Source organism: Cariama cristata, unplaced genomic scaffold (assembly GCF_000690535.1).
Source record: "Cariama cristata isolate BGI_N322 unplaced genomic scaffold, ASM69053v1 scaffold3103, whole genome shotgun sequence".
Lineage (NCBI taxonomy): Eukaryota > Metazoa > Chordata > Aves > Cariamiformes > Cariamidae > Cariama > Cariama cristata.
In genome coordinates this window covers 43,666-60,220 of record NW_009607625.1, presented here as the reverse complement: position 1 = coordinate 60,220, position 16,555 = coordinate 43,666, and the positions used below count along the sequence as shown (strand labels likewise).

The 16,555-nt window shown below is 37.3% G+C and overlaps 1 protein-coding gene across 2 annotated transcripts in view; it reads left to right on the top strand.

Moving 5' to 3' along the window:
• The window catches only part of PDE5A (phosphodiesterase 5A, cGMP-specific), a 53,696-nt gene that overhangs the window by 12,339 nt on the left and 24,802 nt on the right, over positions 1-16,555 (top strand). For both annotated transcript variants that reach the window (XM_009696786.1, XM_009696785.1), the window contains exons 4-8: positions 7,438-7,509; positions 8,622-8,711; positions 9,944-10,081; positions 11,390-11,457; positions 13,301-13,409. In XM_009696786.1, coding sequence (XP_009695088.1) covers positions 7,438-7,509; positions 8,622-8,711; positions 9,944-10,081; positions 11,390-11,457; positions 13,301-13,409 — 477 coding nt within the window. The remainder of the gene's footprint in view (positions 1-7,437; positions 7,510-8,621; positions 8,712-9,943; positions 10,082-11,389; positions 11,458-13,300; positions 13,410-16,555) is intronic.

Here is a 16,555-nt window from a genome sequence, read left to right as displayed (position 1 = left end):
AACAACAGTCAAAAGACGATTCTGGAAGACATCCAAAAATAAACACTGAGAAAGAGAAGCAACTGGGGTCTTCTGTTTGTTTGTTTAGTATTAGTACTATTTTTTAAAAACAGAAGAGTCAGTAATTGAGAGGAAGAAAATCTCATGCTGATTATAAATCCTCTGGGTCTGCTGAAGTATGGAGATTTTTCCAGTAGATGTTTTTCACATTTGCCTGTATTTCCATGAGGCATGTGAGAAACCAAAGTCTCACTTAAAAATAACAGCTAGTAAGAAATTCCATAGATGAAGAGAAGAGAACAGTTTGAGTCACAGAAGAGCTCACAAAAAGGACCCAGGAACTAGTAACAATGAGAAAAAAGCAGTGCAATAAGAGGACTTTACCTCTGCACAGATATGCATGAAGAATGGAATTACGTTCACTTAATAGTAAAAGAACTTTTCTCCATCCCTCATTCAACCTATTCTTCTGACAGAAATGCCGCAGAAACATTGCATTTCAGATGCAGAAAATTCTGCTGATTATGCCCTTTAAGATCAGATCATAGAGGCTTGCATAGTGGTAGCTTTATGAAGAGTTCTCCTTTTTCCATGAAAAATTACAAATGCAAACTGACTGAGCTTTGCATCTGACTTCAGGGCCTTTGAACAAAGTTCGGATATCTGTAAGCCCCTGCTGCACAACCTCTAATAACTAAACAGAAATCCTTTCCATCCCACCATATGATCCTTTCTGGCATGCAAGGCTGTATCATTTGCTGGTTATCACCACTGAAGAAAACAAGGAGGAAGAAAGGCCTTGGGTAACCTGAATTATATTCTACTTAAAAAGAAAAACAAAGTGGTTCTAAGTCAGGTGATTTAATCATCTATTCCTGTATTTAAATTTTTCATAAGGTGAATGTGAAGCCATAGCAAAGATTCCATTTTTGATCCTGAAAGACTTTCTCTTCTGGTGATTCTTCTGTAAGAGCAGATAACTGTGTACAGTTATCTAGACATCAGTATGTAAGACTTGCTACTTGAATTATTGACGTGTATCAAAGAACATGTCAAAACCTTCAAAACAGACTGAATTTTTATCCTCAGTAGTACAAAAGCCACCAATGAGAAGTTAGTATTAGCCAGCTTGTACCACAGAGTTACCATGGTTATTTCTTTTGCAAGAGGAAACTGGTATTGCTGGCCACAGGCTTTGGCTGTAGCTATTAATGCTAACCGTTTCAGTGCTACAGTGCTTATACAGAAATCAGGGGTTTACCACTACTGGCAGAAGACCTAAAGTTGTGGTAGTTCAGCATTGTGTATCTCAAAAAGCAGCTTTTCATTCCTGGTGTGTCCTTAAACCTTTAATTTTCCAGAAGCTTCAAATGGCACTGATTTGCCTTCTAGAGCTCCCGTAATAAAGTCAGTAAATGCAGTGGCACTTTCTTCTGATTTACTTTGGTCTTGGATTCAGAGACTCAGAAAAAAAGACTACAGGAGTTGTCGTAAATAATTATCAGCTCGAATTTCTCCATCTGGTTTTGTAGCCATTTGTAAACAAACAGTCATTTTGACAAAATTTGACAGAACTGAATAGGGAATGAAGTCCTTAGCTTAAACCAACTTGTGGAGTTATCCAGAACTGATACAAGACTCAGTACAGCTCTGTATCAGGTTTGGAATATCTGTAGAATGGATGGCCTCTGAGGCACAGAGTCATTACAGCTGCTGTAGAACATCTACAGGAATGACATAATTTTCTGTTATTGCTGCTTTTTTTTTTTCCAGCTGTGCAAAATAATTTCCATACAGTTCAATTTCAGTTTAATTTCTACTAAAATCTGAAGGATTTTCTCATATGGGAACTTTTAGCTGAATTAACTGAGAACTATCTCCCAGGCTCTGAGTATGTAAGATTGAACTTCCTACTAACTGGCTAGGGAAACATTTTAATCTGGCAAAGCTCACGCCAGTTGTTTAGTCTGTTGTTTACTTTGCTCTATCCCCCGTCACTGGGAAGCTCTTCCCAACAAATCAGGGGTGCTACTCTATTTACAATAGCCTTTGGAAAATATCCCATTGAATTTCATTGTATAAAATGTGACCAGGCATCTTATCACTAGCCAGCTAAGTTATTTTCTCCCACAGTGAAGACTTAAGGTATAGTACATCACAGTCACTGCAGTGTAGAGTAGATCTAGCCAAGCTAACTTTAAACAAACTAACTCAAGTTTCAGTAGCAGTCTTGCTGCAGGATTACGGAGATCAGTAATTTGCTTCTTGGGTGGACTTTCAGCTCATGCTGAGATGTGTTATAGTAGCTAGACTGCTGGAAATCGTACAGGCTATTGCTGGCATGAATGATAGAAGAGGATGTGAAAGTTTTGTTGATTAAAAATGAAGGTCTGTAAATACAGTTCTGTCCCTGCAGGATAATTTTATAAGCCTGAATGAAACATCTACAAGACCAGGAGAGCAAAGTAAGGTCAAAACTACTCAGTCTGTCTTCTCAAGTCGATAAGTTCCCATCATTAAAATGAGAAAAAAGCTTAGTTTCCCTGTTCCTGTTGTCATTCCTTGTCTTAATGTAATTTTTCTTCAGGTGCCAGCAAAGTAAATAAAAAAAAGTATGTTCTTAGGAAGAAAAATTATATTAGTTATATTTTTAAATCAGCTGAAGTAAGAACCAACTAAAAAGGACACTAGCTACCTGTAAAGCTGGAGCAGCTTTCACAGAGTTAGACCTGTAATCTTAATGTGCAAAAAATTGTGGCATGAAACAATCCAGACAAAATTCAGAGCACAGTCATCAGCACTGAAATCATCAGTCATCATCTACTGGGAAATACTCTAGGTAGCCCGCTACTTTTAGGGGCAGGAATCAGCTATTGCAAGAAAACAGTAAACATAAAGCGCTCTGATAATTAGAAGAAATCTCTCCTTGTAATGTGGATCAGGCTTTATTAAATGGGCTAACTGGTACAGATCGAGTTAGTCACCTTTGATTCAATTTTTCTGTTGGTGCGAACCGAACTTCCAGCTGGAGACCACAGATCAGGCCTATTGTTATTTCAGATTTGTTTATAGTAAGTTTTAAAAATGAGGATTTGGGTTTCATACTGTGCTTAGGATTCTCTAAAATGCAGGCATGTGTTCTCCATGGCCTAAAATGCTACCACATGATTTACTTTTGTCCTAATTACATAATTACTTTAGTAAGAGGAACAGATCCTCTTGAGTTTCCTACATCTTCTCCTAATTACCTGGTTGCAGGCAAGGCTCCAATAGCTAAATAATATCCTTCTGAGGTTTTTCTCATTACTGTCTCTACACCACATTCTACAGAATTTAGGGAAGTTCACTGGAATTTGTACTGGTATAAATGAGGCCAGAATTTGGACCAGTTTCATTTTTAAAACTGTTATTTTGTAGGAAAAAAAAATGGCACATACTACAAAGTTGTCTTTAAAAGCTTAGAATGCCACCGAAACAAGAACAACAAAAGTTTTCATCTGCACAAAATTTTTACCATCACTAAGACAACCATGAATTTTTAGGAGGTTTATTCTCCTCATTTCTCCCTCTCTCTTCAGTTAAAACCTTTTATTGAAAGACCTTAACAAAGATCTAAAAATTACCGTTTCTCTTGGAACACATGCCTTTGTTAATGTATCAGAAACCTGTAATGCTAATAAAGGGAGCCTGAATAGTCTTTTTACTGTATTAATATGGTCCTTTTACTGTTTTCTTATAGCTTTTTAAGCACCACAGGCTTTCCATTCATGGAGGGGATGTGTTTATACAAGATGAAAGTACTCACCTTTTGGATGCCTTAAAAAGCCTCTGATCTCATTAAAGTTGTCTTAGCTCATGCTGGATCAAAACTGAAAAAAAAAAAATAAATAAATACCCACAGAAGACAGTGGTATGAGAAAAGGCCTAACCATTAATCTCTGCACATGTAGGTTAACACAAAAGCATATTGACTGGTTAAAGGATTTGCTTACTATTCAAAGTCTGCTCTAGAAGTATATAAGGCTAGTTGTACATTGTTATTACCGTAAGAAAGTTCACTGGATAAGAAATATTCCTCACTGAAGTAAATGAGAGGTTGACTGTGGGAAAAACCAGATTGTCTGGAATGGAGCTGACCGTTAAGCTTTATTTCAGACAGACACTTTCAAGCCCACAGCTGGCAGTGATTCGTGCTGCAGAACAATGACCTTATTTGTAACATCAGTGTTTTGGGAAGGCTAGGCTGAGAAATTGTCTTCTTTTCCATAACGAAAGTAAAACTGCACGCCTTCCATCAGTTTAACAATTATAAATTTAATCATTAAACAATTAAGTACAACTTTTTGAACATGCACACCACACAGTTTTCTTCTGGTACCATTTATCCCCAAAAAGCAAGATGAAAAAAAACCCCATCATTAACACCTTGCACCGGTCTTACACTACTTGGATCTCAAGCAAAGGAAGTTCTTTGCAGCTTTGTCAATCATTTGTTGTAAGTGTGTCAAAAAATCTGAAAAGAATCAAAAGCTTTGCATATACTTTATGGCTTCTTACCACAGACTCTTTCATGTTACTGTACTCAGCTTGGTGGGCTTCACCTGTGCTAGCATATTCTAGCCTCTGAGTTTACTGCAAAGCAGATTTATTGAGTTTAGCAGAAGATGAGCTCCAGCCATTTGAACAGATGAACGGTCTAACTGTAAGGAAGCGTAGGGCTTTAGTGAGCAACTTCCAGCTCCTCTCAGTTTCCAGCCTCCCTCTCCCACCTTTTGCTCTGGCACTACTCCTCTCTTTCAGCTCTGCCTTAACCTAAATCCATTCCAGGTGCTGCTAGCGGCTATGCAACTTGATACCATAAACTGTAGGCTTCATTTCTGGGTACCAACGTAAGTAATGGCTCAGATGTAACTGTCTCCACCCTCCACTTGGCACCTTCCTCAGAAGGTCATCTACTTTAGTCCCTTTCTCATTCATCCTGATAACAGCATTGGGTTCAGCACCTTATAGCTCTCACTCTTGATTATCAATTACAGAAGCCTGTCATTACCCACTAACAGTCAGAATTTATTTTTTTTTACTTCACAAATCAAGGAAACTATACTTTCCCCAATTCTTTTAAGCCTAAAGTAGGATTAGTAATAATTTGCAAAGTCTCAAAAGGAATGGAAACATACTGAATTATATCAGGGAAAGGCTAAGGCCGTGAAATCCTATAATCTAGGAAACCTTTATGCATCAGAGAGAAACACTTATAGTAACAATTTGATTTAATAGAGAACAAAAGTGTGCATTAGTAATGTGTAGTATAATAATAAAAATAAATAACCTTTTTTAATAGAATGACAAAATATTTGAGTTAGAAAACCTCTCGTTTTCATCTTATCGACAATGAAAGTCAGAAGTATCTCAACTGAAATTAACCTGTCTCTCCTTTTGAAAGCGTTCCAATTTTAGTGTGCTGTGAAATGACGTGGTTAATTTATGACTCAGAGAGTAGAAGCACGGAGGTACAAGGATAAGCGCAGAATCCAGAAGTTTAAACTAGTTTACAGGACGGAATGGTGACTGCCAGTACACAGCTTGAATAACTGCAGTGGGGAATCTACAGAAATACTATCCCAGCGAATTACTCTCTTAACGAAATGCTCACTTTCTCTTCATACTGACTTGTATGAAGGTCTCTTTAAATTCTCTTGTTTTCCTCGGGCTCTGAAAAACAGATTCAAGCTACCAAAGAAGACATCTATGTTCAGTATGTAAAAGTCCAAAGCAACCACTCAATTTCATTTCTCCCCAAATGTCAGAGTTAGAGCCTGGATTAGAAACTGGAATCAGTACTAAGCAAAGATCTTCCATTTTTGTAAGGAGTTCTGCTGTTTGCAGGGCAGACTGGTTTCCTGGGAGGCTCTCACCAGCATGCGGAACTTTGAACACAAAGACTGGCAGTAACAAAAGCATCATGCTTAAACAGCTGTTATTCTCTCACATTCATTTTATAATTTTTTTTAAATCGAAACCAACATCCTGTATTGAGAAATCATGTTTATTGGTTAATTATCCTCTATGTAGAAAGTCAAAAAAGCACCAGTAGCTTGAACTTTAACTGACCGTCATTAGAGGGACTGTTTTCTGTTTTGTAAGAAATCATGTTTTAATCTCCCAGTTCATGGAGTTATGTCCAGAAACTTGAAATCAAATTTTACCACAGATTATTTATATACTAAAAAAGCATCATCTGAAATTTAACATAATTTAGACAGAACTGTATAAGAATAAAACTAGATGTGTAATCTGGCTTGGTTTATTGTTACACGGGTTCCATTTTCTTTCACTTAAATCCAAAAGGAGACAAGCCAACAAAAGAAGTAAATGGAGCTGGTTTGTTGATGTCTTTATTTCATAAATCATAGTACTTTTTTTCTAGTTCAGGTAAACCCTCCTTGTTACTATCTGTGCACTGATTTACTTACGTGGGCAGCCTTAATTTATGAAGCCTCTTGGCTGGTGATCTTCATACATAGTCCATTTGAAAGCTAGGACTTAAGCCATGTGCCAAGAGCAGAAAGAATTACTTAAGGGAAAGTTTTTAATGTTTTTCAGGGCATATGGGTTTGCTTCTTAGGTCCATCACAGACGTCCTGCAGGACAGGTGACTGACTTTTTACCCTTTGCTTAGCTTCTTTACCTGTAAACCAGGATTCTTCCCTACCTTCTGAGTTGCTCCATGGGGAAAATAATAAAAAATGGCAAGATAGCAGCATATCTTGGCAAGAAAGACAGTCTAACTACCAGCTGAAGCATAACAAAATATCCCTCTCAGTGTTGGTTTAATGTGATCTTAGTAAAAGCCTACCTTAAAAAACGGACTAAATTTGACTAACAAACTTGAGTCTGGCAGGAACACAACCTTTGTATACTATTATTCAGCAGACGAAAATTAATCCGGTCAGATTCAGAGATACAAAATGGAAAAAGATCACTGTAGCCAAACTCCAGATCTGGTAAGGAGCCTATGTTTTGGAAATTTTGTCAGAGCTAGCATGAAGGGTATTTTCTACACACACAAGCAGATGAACTTTGGAGAGAGCTGTTGGCATGGTCTGGCTTATGACTGCAGACATGTAAACTGTTGTGGTCTTTCTGGGAGATGATTGTTCCAATTTATGGAATAAATTGTGGATCAAATCAACCTCTCTTCATAAGAGCATCCAGGACTCATGCCACTTTTTTTTTTTGATATTTCAGGTTCATGCTCAGCTATTTGTAACATGAATAAATTAGGAGAAAACAGGCTTAAATATCTTCTGTTATCCAAAGGTCAACCAAATGAATACCTGTAATGATCACTTATTATCTTCTATAAATATATCTAGAAATAGAATCCAATGACAGACTCCTAAAAATTATCTAATCGCTCTATTTTGAATACACTAGGTTGTTGGTGTGGCTCAAGCAATCAATAAGAAATCTGGAATTGGTGGCACTTTCACTGAACAAGATGAAAAGGTATAAAAGCTGGACATTTATATCTCTTCTGTTTTCATAGGGGAACGGGGGATGGATATGTTATTACTTTTCACACTGATCAGAAATTTTAAAGTTATTAAAAATTAAACACCCTTGAAAAAGTAAAAATTCCTGGTAATACTGCAAATTTCTTTCTTTGTGAGGTCATGATAAATGTGGCTGTGAAATAGTTTACTTTCTGGATCAGCATGGTATTTCTCATACATCTGTGAAACACAGGCTTACTCTACTGAAATACATTGTAAAACAGTTTCATAACTCCTAATAGACATAATTTCTTACTAATTCGTTCTCTCCTGGCATCCCCAACAAACATATTTTGAATATTAAAATTTGTGTAGTGATTCTTTTTAAAATACTGTATCACTTCTCAATATAGCCATTGCAGGATGAGAAAAAACTTTGGATAAATTATGAACAATATGTGAGATAATCAGTAGAGCAGATAGCACCTTGATTCCTAATTCTCACACTGCAGTCGATTTCCAAACATTTCCAAACTTCACATTCAGACTGGTATAGCAAAAACCAGACTGCACTCAGGCTGAAGAAGTTGACCTAACCCTCAGCAATAAAAGAATCAGAATTCACCCTTTTCCCTTTGAAAACTTCCCCTTTAAAACAAAATGCATACTGCATATCTGCAGGATATCAGAATTAATCCTATCCCAAAAGGGAAAAAAACTGTGGTTTTGCTATATTATCAGAATTTTATTTCCACTTTCCAAGAGATTGAATTCCCCAAAATAAGAGAGGCTGATTGTCTGCACTCAGTTTTTCTAGATAAAATATGCATCGCTGCAAAATGAGTTGATTCCTCTGAGCTGCTTCTTATATCAACCCTACTTTTACCAGGATAAACTGTGAAGATCATTAGTTTAAAAATGGGAGAAGAGATTCTTGAGGAAATAACAAATTATGAGTATCTGAAAAAGAACCAAACTCTGAATGTGCGGTTGCCAAAAATAACTTCAAAGTATCAATTAATACTTCAAAGTGAAAACAAAAACCTGCAATAGGTTATCTTTGAATAGAGTTAAGATGCTGCAAGACATTATCTTCATGAGGTGTTGATATTCATTTGTCTTCAGGATTTTGCCGCGTATTTGGCATTTTGTGGAATTGTTCTTCACAACGCTCAACTGTATGAGACATCTTTGCTTGAGAACAGGCGTAATCAGGTATGGTCAACAGGTTTGTCCCAAGAATACAGAAATTATGATGATTAGCTAGTAATCAGTGCCTGCTCCTGATATTTCTCATATAGTAGTTATTCCTTGGCTATTTTTAATTAGTCTAGTTGAATGCTGTGTATCTGTGATAAAGCTCTAACTAACTGCACTGAGAAGTAGCTGGGCATATTCCAGCTTGGGCTGTGAGAAGTGGAACATCTAGGGGAAGAAGGTAAAGCTACATGTCAGAAAATTCATTCCATGTCAATATACTTGATATTGCCTGAAGTTATCCCGTGGCTCACTGTACATATTATACAACCAGAGGTGTACATACTCCAGAAATTTCAGATAGAATTATCCCTACACAATGACAGAGGTTATACAGATTGCCCTTTTAGTCTACTACAACAAAAAATACTCACTAACCACATTTTCAGTAATGATCAAACGGAAAACTGAATTTCCTTCTGATTAATGTAACTGGATTTTGCAGCCATCTTTATAACCGATGGGTTATTAATGTCATGGCCTTTACAGGTGAATATGTCTGCCATATATGGTATGAAAAGGTTTTGGAGAAACAACTAGGCAGCAGTTGTTTTAAATTTTTTCTGGTAGGAGTTTCCAAGTGACTATCAGTGTTTCTGAATTGGTACAAATTTGGATAATCTTTTCAAATTGGTTCCATGCTTCTTGTGAGGAAAAAAGGAATATATTATGAGCACATATGAGCAGCTAAGTCCTTCAGCAGCAGCTTTGAAATAGAGCAGACTGTATCTAAATGATGTTTTCACTAAATGAATTCATTAGAATCTGTTAGAATTACAACAGGTAATAATTGTGTTCAAAAGTCTTAAGAAATGTAAATATCACTGGTTTTAGAATGCACACATGAGCCATAGGAAACAATTAGGTTTCCTAAGGACAAATAACTGTGTGCTGTCTGGATTTGTCAGGTTTTCTTTGATGAACTGTTAATGCCTAAATCTGTTCTGTCTCTGTGACCAAAAAAACGTCAAACAGCTAACTATGCTATTTATTTCTTCCATCAAAAGTGTCAAACTGGCTATTCTTTACTGTCACCTTGCAGTCTGTATGAGAGCCAAAACGTAATTTTGGTCACAGACATACATGTTGACTTCCTTGATTCAGGGAAGAGAAGAATCAAAGACAGTAGCAATGATAACTATTGCTTAAATCACAATTAGTCAAAATTTCACAAAAGACCTTTTCCCCAGGTGCTTCTTGACCTTGCCAGCCTGATTTTTGAAGAGCAGCAGTCTTTGGAAGTAATTCTGAAGAAGATAGCTGCCACTATAATATCCTTCATGCAAGTGCAGAGGTGTACCATCTTCATAGTGGATGAAGATTGTACTGTGAGTATGTTTCCTGCCTAAAGGCAGAAGTGCTTATTCCATGGCAGCAGGGTGGGCTTCCCTCCATTCTGACTCAATAGTATTTCAAACCCATAGTATGTTCTGTCGCCCTTTCGTCCTCTGCCTTTTCTATTATGGCATCTACTCAAGTTAGGTGTTGACTTGGGAGGCTTCGGTCTTTGTATAGGCCAGACCACCATTTTGTGCAGCCATTTTGCATTATCTGTTGGTAAATTATGGCTCTAAGCTCTCTCCTATGGCATAGATCTTGAATGTTGAACTCTTTCATAACTTGTTTTCTTGGCTACTGATGCAGGACGGAAAAAAGGGAAAGGCTGGGAGAAAAACAATGTGGCCTTTGCTTCCCGTGCAGAATCCGTTTTGATGGCACTTTTTATTTCTTGAGTATATCTAAGCAGGGAGTATCTAAACAGAATCATGGCCTGTCCCAAAATTCTGGCTCACTGAAGCAAAGCACAACTCCTTTCCAATCTGCCCACCTGTATTTCCTTCCTATTGAAAATAGGCTGCAGAACAAGGAGCAGGATACTATGTTGCATGCCTCAGTCTTGTACTGGCATTACTGGTTTTACCTTTACTACTCGTTATAGATATGGGTGTACTAAGATCTGGAGGTGAGGAAGCATTTCCAGGTTCTGTAGCACAGAAATAACACACAGCACTTGTGATCATCTGGCACAATCCCATCTCTCACTGTATTTAAGAGTCACTCCTGCACACAAGAATACAGAAGGGGAATTTACATAAATTTTGTATTCATATATTCACACTGTCCTTGCAAGTTAGGTAAACTCCAGCACCTAGTTCGCAGTCTGTAGTTTGAATCTTTAGTACAGAGCGAATCTAATTTCTCTCTACATTTAGGCTTATCAGCTGTTAAAAACCAGCTGTGTGAAAGGCAAGACAGAGATCAGTCAATATGTTTAAAAGGTTTTGATGTCCTCACTTGTCCAAGCAAAGCAGGTCTAGAATTGGATGAATGTTACAATAAAGCAGCTCTGTGCTGATAGATAACTTTGGCACCGCTTGTAAACATGGGCATTTCTTCTCAGAGTGATCAGTAGAGATTCAAGACACTTCAATGATATTTAAAGTTGTATCAAAATATATTTTTGTGGGAGGATCCTGTACGCTTGCTGCTAGATGTGAAATTAAGTTAAATAATTTTATACTTGTCTATTACAGAATAAGTTTTGATAACTGCAACAAGCTTTTCATGAATACTACTATTCTAACTTATGACAACCTTATACACCTGTATATTAAAATATTCTCTCGGTATTCCAGGATTCATTTTCTAGTGTGTTTCACATGGAATCTGAGGAATTAGAAGATTCAGCTGAAAATCTGAAGAGGTAAAACAATGAATTCAAACTTTTGTTCATCCCAGGAGAATGCTGAAGAAACTGTGCTTTTAATATTTTTTTTCATAACAACAGAGCTTATTTCCGCTTGGTACCATGTATTACTGCTATTTTTATAGAGCAGATTTTGCCCTGAAATGTACATAGACAAACTCTATTGCCTTAAAAAGATCACACTGAGCAGAATAGGAGAGTAGGGCCTGATGTTTTCACTTTGTCAGGTTTAAGTACATAGTTGTATTCCAAGGCTAAGCTATGGAAATGTACAAAACATGAGAAGCAAAAATCTAAGTCGGTGGGCTGCTCTAAAACTGATCTGTAAGAAATCTGTGTAGATGACTATGTTGTAGAGTAGACATATCTGCATTAGTAGATACTAATCCTATTTATTAGTTTAATGAATTATTTTAATCATTATTCTTATTTGCTAGATAGGGAAGCTGACTCAAAGAACATGACTGACTAAATCAAGAATAAAGTCCTAAAGTTCTAACTTCCAGTCATCTTTGAGAAACCATTAAGAAGTTCAACTGGGAGGAAGGGAAAGATGTAGAAATAGTTGAATTAAAATACCCAGATTAAATAGTTTCCAAATTTAGTCTGAACATCTGTACTGGTTTGAAAATTGCTGTCTCCGTTACCTTTCTCTGTCATGAAGAACAGTTGTTTCAAACGTCAAGAGTGAGACACAGTTGTATATAAAGTGAACTATGACAAATATAATGTGCAGAGAGAAAATGGAGATTTCTGTACCCCTTTGATCTTTTTGCAGTGAACATTTATTATATTAAATTTAATTCCATATATTAGAAAATTATGTCCAAAATGCATGGCTTGAGCAACTAAAAACTGTTGAGCTGTATTATCATTTTAGACAATGTACAAGCGGAAAGTACAGAGGTTCAACAGGCTAGTAAGATCACAGGGTGAAAGAGAAGTTCCTGTTTACTTCCTATTCTAGACTGCAGGAATGGTAAAGAGAATTTACCCTTCCTATTCATTATCCCTTTCATGGTCACTAGTTAATGGACTCAAAATGTAATTAACTGCTTGCATGGGCCATCAGTAAATTACTTCTCATAACTGATAGGGAAGGAATCTTGGAGGCTTAATTGCATATCTGAATCTTGTTCATGAGACAGCACAATTATATGCCAAGGACTGTTCTATGAGTCAACCATTAATAGGACATATGTCCTCCTCCAAAGCAGGCAAAGGGTCCAAGAGAATTGAAATGCCTTAATTAAATACATCGTGGCTAAAAAAGTAAGAAATTATTGATTCTGTAAAGATATTTTATGTCCTGATTTGGAATAAACAGTTCTATTTCAGTAACAGAATCCCCATGCAACTGATTGTGCCTTTACTTTTAGAACAAATTTGAAATGAACTTAGAAGCAGAAAATTCACAAATGTTACCTGCTGCACTCATTTAAAGAATATGTGAATTTCATCCAGTATTGATTCTTCAGGTGTGTCAGATTTGTGAATGGAGTTTGTTTTCAAAAAGTTCTGTTTATTTCAATATAAACTCAGTTGTTCATTCTTTATCTTTCATCTGCATAAACTGTACTGATTTATTTCTTAAGTTTGGTGTTCAGTGTTAATGTTGTTGAATGTTAAAGAAATGGTGGAACATACAAATGAATCCACTCTGCAGTTTTGTGATGACAGCTGGATTAGGTTACAGGATTTGGGCTCAAGTCCATTATATATCTATTGGTTATACTCTTTCTTTATATAGGAAAGATATTACAATTACCTGCTTTGCATAATGAAATGACCCATTTTCATACTAAGCACGTAAGAGTAATAATAATGTTGTATCTTTCAGGGACTATGATACAAACAAAATCAATTACATGTATGCTCAGTATGTCAAGAATACGATGGAGCCTCTCAACATCCCAGATGTCTGCAAAGACAAAAGATTTCCCTGGACAGTGAGTAAAATAAGCCTAGATTTGAAATTCAGAAATGGAAAATGTTTTTCTGTTTACCTTTCAAATCTTTTTTGTTTTCCCCTTATTATTTCTATTAATTTAATGGCCACAGTTAGAATTATGCAAACAGAAAGGAAGGTACATGTGCTTGATAAAATTCATTATCACTGAAGAAATGGTACAATACTCACACAGTGAGCTGGGTGACCAGGGGAGGGATTTGTCCCTACAGCCGTTATTTAAAAAGCCTAACATCAATTTGGCAATAAATAGACAGCGCGATGCGGAGAGCTTGCAATATGTTCCATGGAAAACATTTAAGTGAAGAACAGTTGCAGGTTTTCATGGTAATCCTCAGTAGTTTACTGTGAGTGTTGGCACACTCTCAGAAGTTGCTTCCCTTTTATCCTCTCCTTTTCCTTCTTGTTCTGGCAAAGATTAAAGATGCAGGTTCTTTGCTGTTTTGGAGAAGGAACAACTTCCCTTTTCTTTGGGAGCTTTGCTTCATACTTCATCAAGGGTGAGCTTGTGGTATGGTGTACCACCAAACACACAGATACTGGAGAGTTAGGAGGGAAGGTCACTTGGCAAGACTCAGATTACAGTCAGGTTGCCTTCAAAGTCGTCATCAAAAAAAAGCAAATTTGCAATTCTGTATTTTCCTGTCAATGCAGAAATTAGAAAGATGTCTGTTCTTCTTACTATGTTCAAGCCTGTTGGCTAGAGGGGCTGAGGGAGAGGGTAATAAGAGGGACAGGAGTTACTATAATCAGCAGATAGCGTTTTACCAGACTCTTTATTCTGAGATGCACAATGAAAAGGTTGGAAAATACAGTGTTCAAAGTGATTGTTCCAGTAAGTGGAAAGAATGGGCAGGCTCATGGTGGGGAGCTGTGTTTCTTCCCTTTTTCTCTGTGCAAGGTTTCATGGATGTTCTGGAGTGGGTTTCTATGAAGGATTGAGCAACACAGGAATTGGGTGCTCACCACTTTGCAGTACAGGGCCCAGAGCTATCTTAACTGCAGGAGTGGAAGTAAAAACAGAATCGGATGGATATCCTGTATTAGATCAATAAAATGTGATTATTTTGAAGACATTTTAAAATAAAATTAATACCTTGAGAGTCATCCAAACAACTGTTTGTCTAAAACAGGCCTTTCACTTTGTCACTAGGGTTAGAGGAGTTCTGCATTTTTCCTTGGAATCTAGATGACTTACACCTTATGCATGTAAAAGAAACTCATAAAAAGAAAATAATAGTACTGCTAGAAGGAATTTTGGATAGTGTTTTTCAACATACAGTGGCTGCATCTCCACCACTGTGTAGGAACAGTCTCGAGGCAAGGCTGTAGGCTAGATTGTTTGAAATCTGATGAACCCTGACATGAGGGAAATCCCAGGTGTACCTAGTGCCCGACAAACCCTGGCTTGCCTCTTTCTTTGGAGGACATTCAACAGCATGCTTACTCATCTTATGAAAATAACTTTGTGCTTTCTAAATGCTTTGGTAGCCTCAACTTCCTAGGTAGTGACACGAGGCAGAACAACAGCTTGGATTTATTCGTGGAAGAGATGTGATGTTGCCTGCCTCAGGTTCAGGCCACTTACAAGGACAGTACAGAAGCCAAACACTAAGCTCCAGCAGTCGTGTACGTGTTCTTCCCTGAACCAACAGTCAGTGCAGTGGAGACAAAGTTCAAATATCTACAAGACACCTTAAAGGCATTTAAGCCTGTGTTTGCTTAATCTCCTTCCTGTTCATTAATACTAGGTCAGGCATTTTTATTCAGCACTGTGCACTGTGGCCTTATCTCCAGTCCAGTCCAGTTTGACTTTCAATGCATCTGAACTTTACCATGAAACAGCAGGTTCTTCTCAGGGTAGTCACAAACCAATTTTCATGCAAGCTTGACTTTGTGTTTCCCAGCTGCCATCACTGGAGAGGTCTAGGGAGAGATGCTAATTCTTATATCCTTTTTACAGCTGATTTCACAGGTATGTCACAGTTCAGAAAACAGCAAACCTTACTCTTGAGTTATTCCATATACACTCTTGACAATGGGCTACTGTTAAGTAGTAGTACTTAAGTTCCTGGAGTCATGTAAAGTATCTGGCATGATGTAATCCTTTAAGGCTTTCTTTAAAGCATCACGTTTCCTGTTGCCATTTGTAAGCATTGTAGTGTTTGTGCATTTGCCTGCAAAGAAACTGTCTACAATCCTTGCACAGCATCAAAGAGCAGAGCAACAATAGTAAAAAAAAAACACCACCGAAATAACCTTTTCTTCTGAAAAATTTTTGTGTTACCCATTTTTTTGTATCATATACAATTACAGATTGGACCAAATGTATTTCTCGGCAACTGCCACGTTATTCCAGGAGCAGTCAGAGCAGAACTATGTCCTTTTCTCACCAAGTATTTGAAAAAGATGCATTGCCTTGTTCCACCCGTCCACCCTTTCACCCCTCAAATAAATTCAGTTTCCTTCTCTTGAAGCATGAGACATCACAAAAGGTCTTTGGAAGACTGCAGAATGTTGACCTAGTTGGTGGTAGTTTTCCTACCTCTTGTTCTTTGGATCATAATTTGGTCTCCCCTTTCATTGCGTTGGTGGATTAATCAAGGCATCTCAAACAAACCAAAAGAGTTTACAAAAATTTTAGTGCCACAAAATGCACAGTTAGCTTGATGTCAGGTAGTTACTCTTGGTTTATGGCATCTGTTCCTCACATTGCCATATTGCAAGTGAGAGGATATGCTGGAAAGGGGAGAGGTCAGTTCCTTTTACAGTTTATCACCTGATAAGAGTAAAAAGGTGTCCTAAAGCTCATCTGGTCTCTTTTCAGCTGCACTGATTTTCTTGGTGCAAGTTGGAACAAAGTTGTCATTTTCATGGAAGTGGTACCTTGAAAGAATCTATTATAAAATTAGCACATTTTTAGCACAATTACAGAAGTCAATGTAAACCTCTACTGGATGAAGATTATCATCATGACCTATATTATTATTCACCAAAGCTTGTATCAGATAGTGTTTATTATACTGTCCAGGCAAAGATGTGCAAGCTCTTTGAAGATGTGGTTGCTTTTTGAAGCAGTGTGTAAGCCAAGAACAGTTGTAGACCCCAGCTCTACAGCTTTTTCAC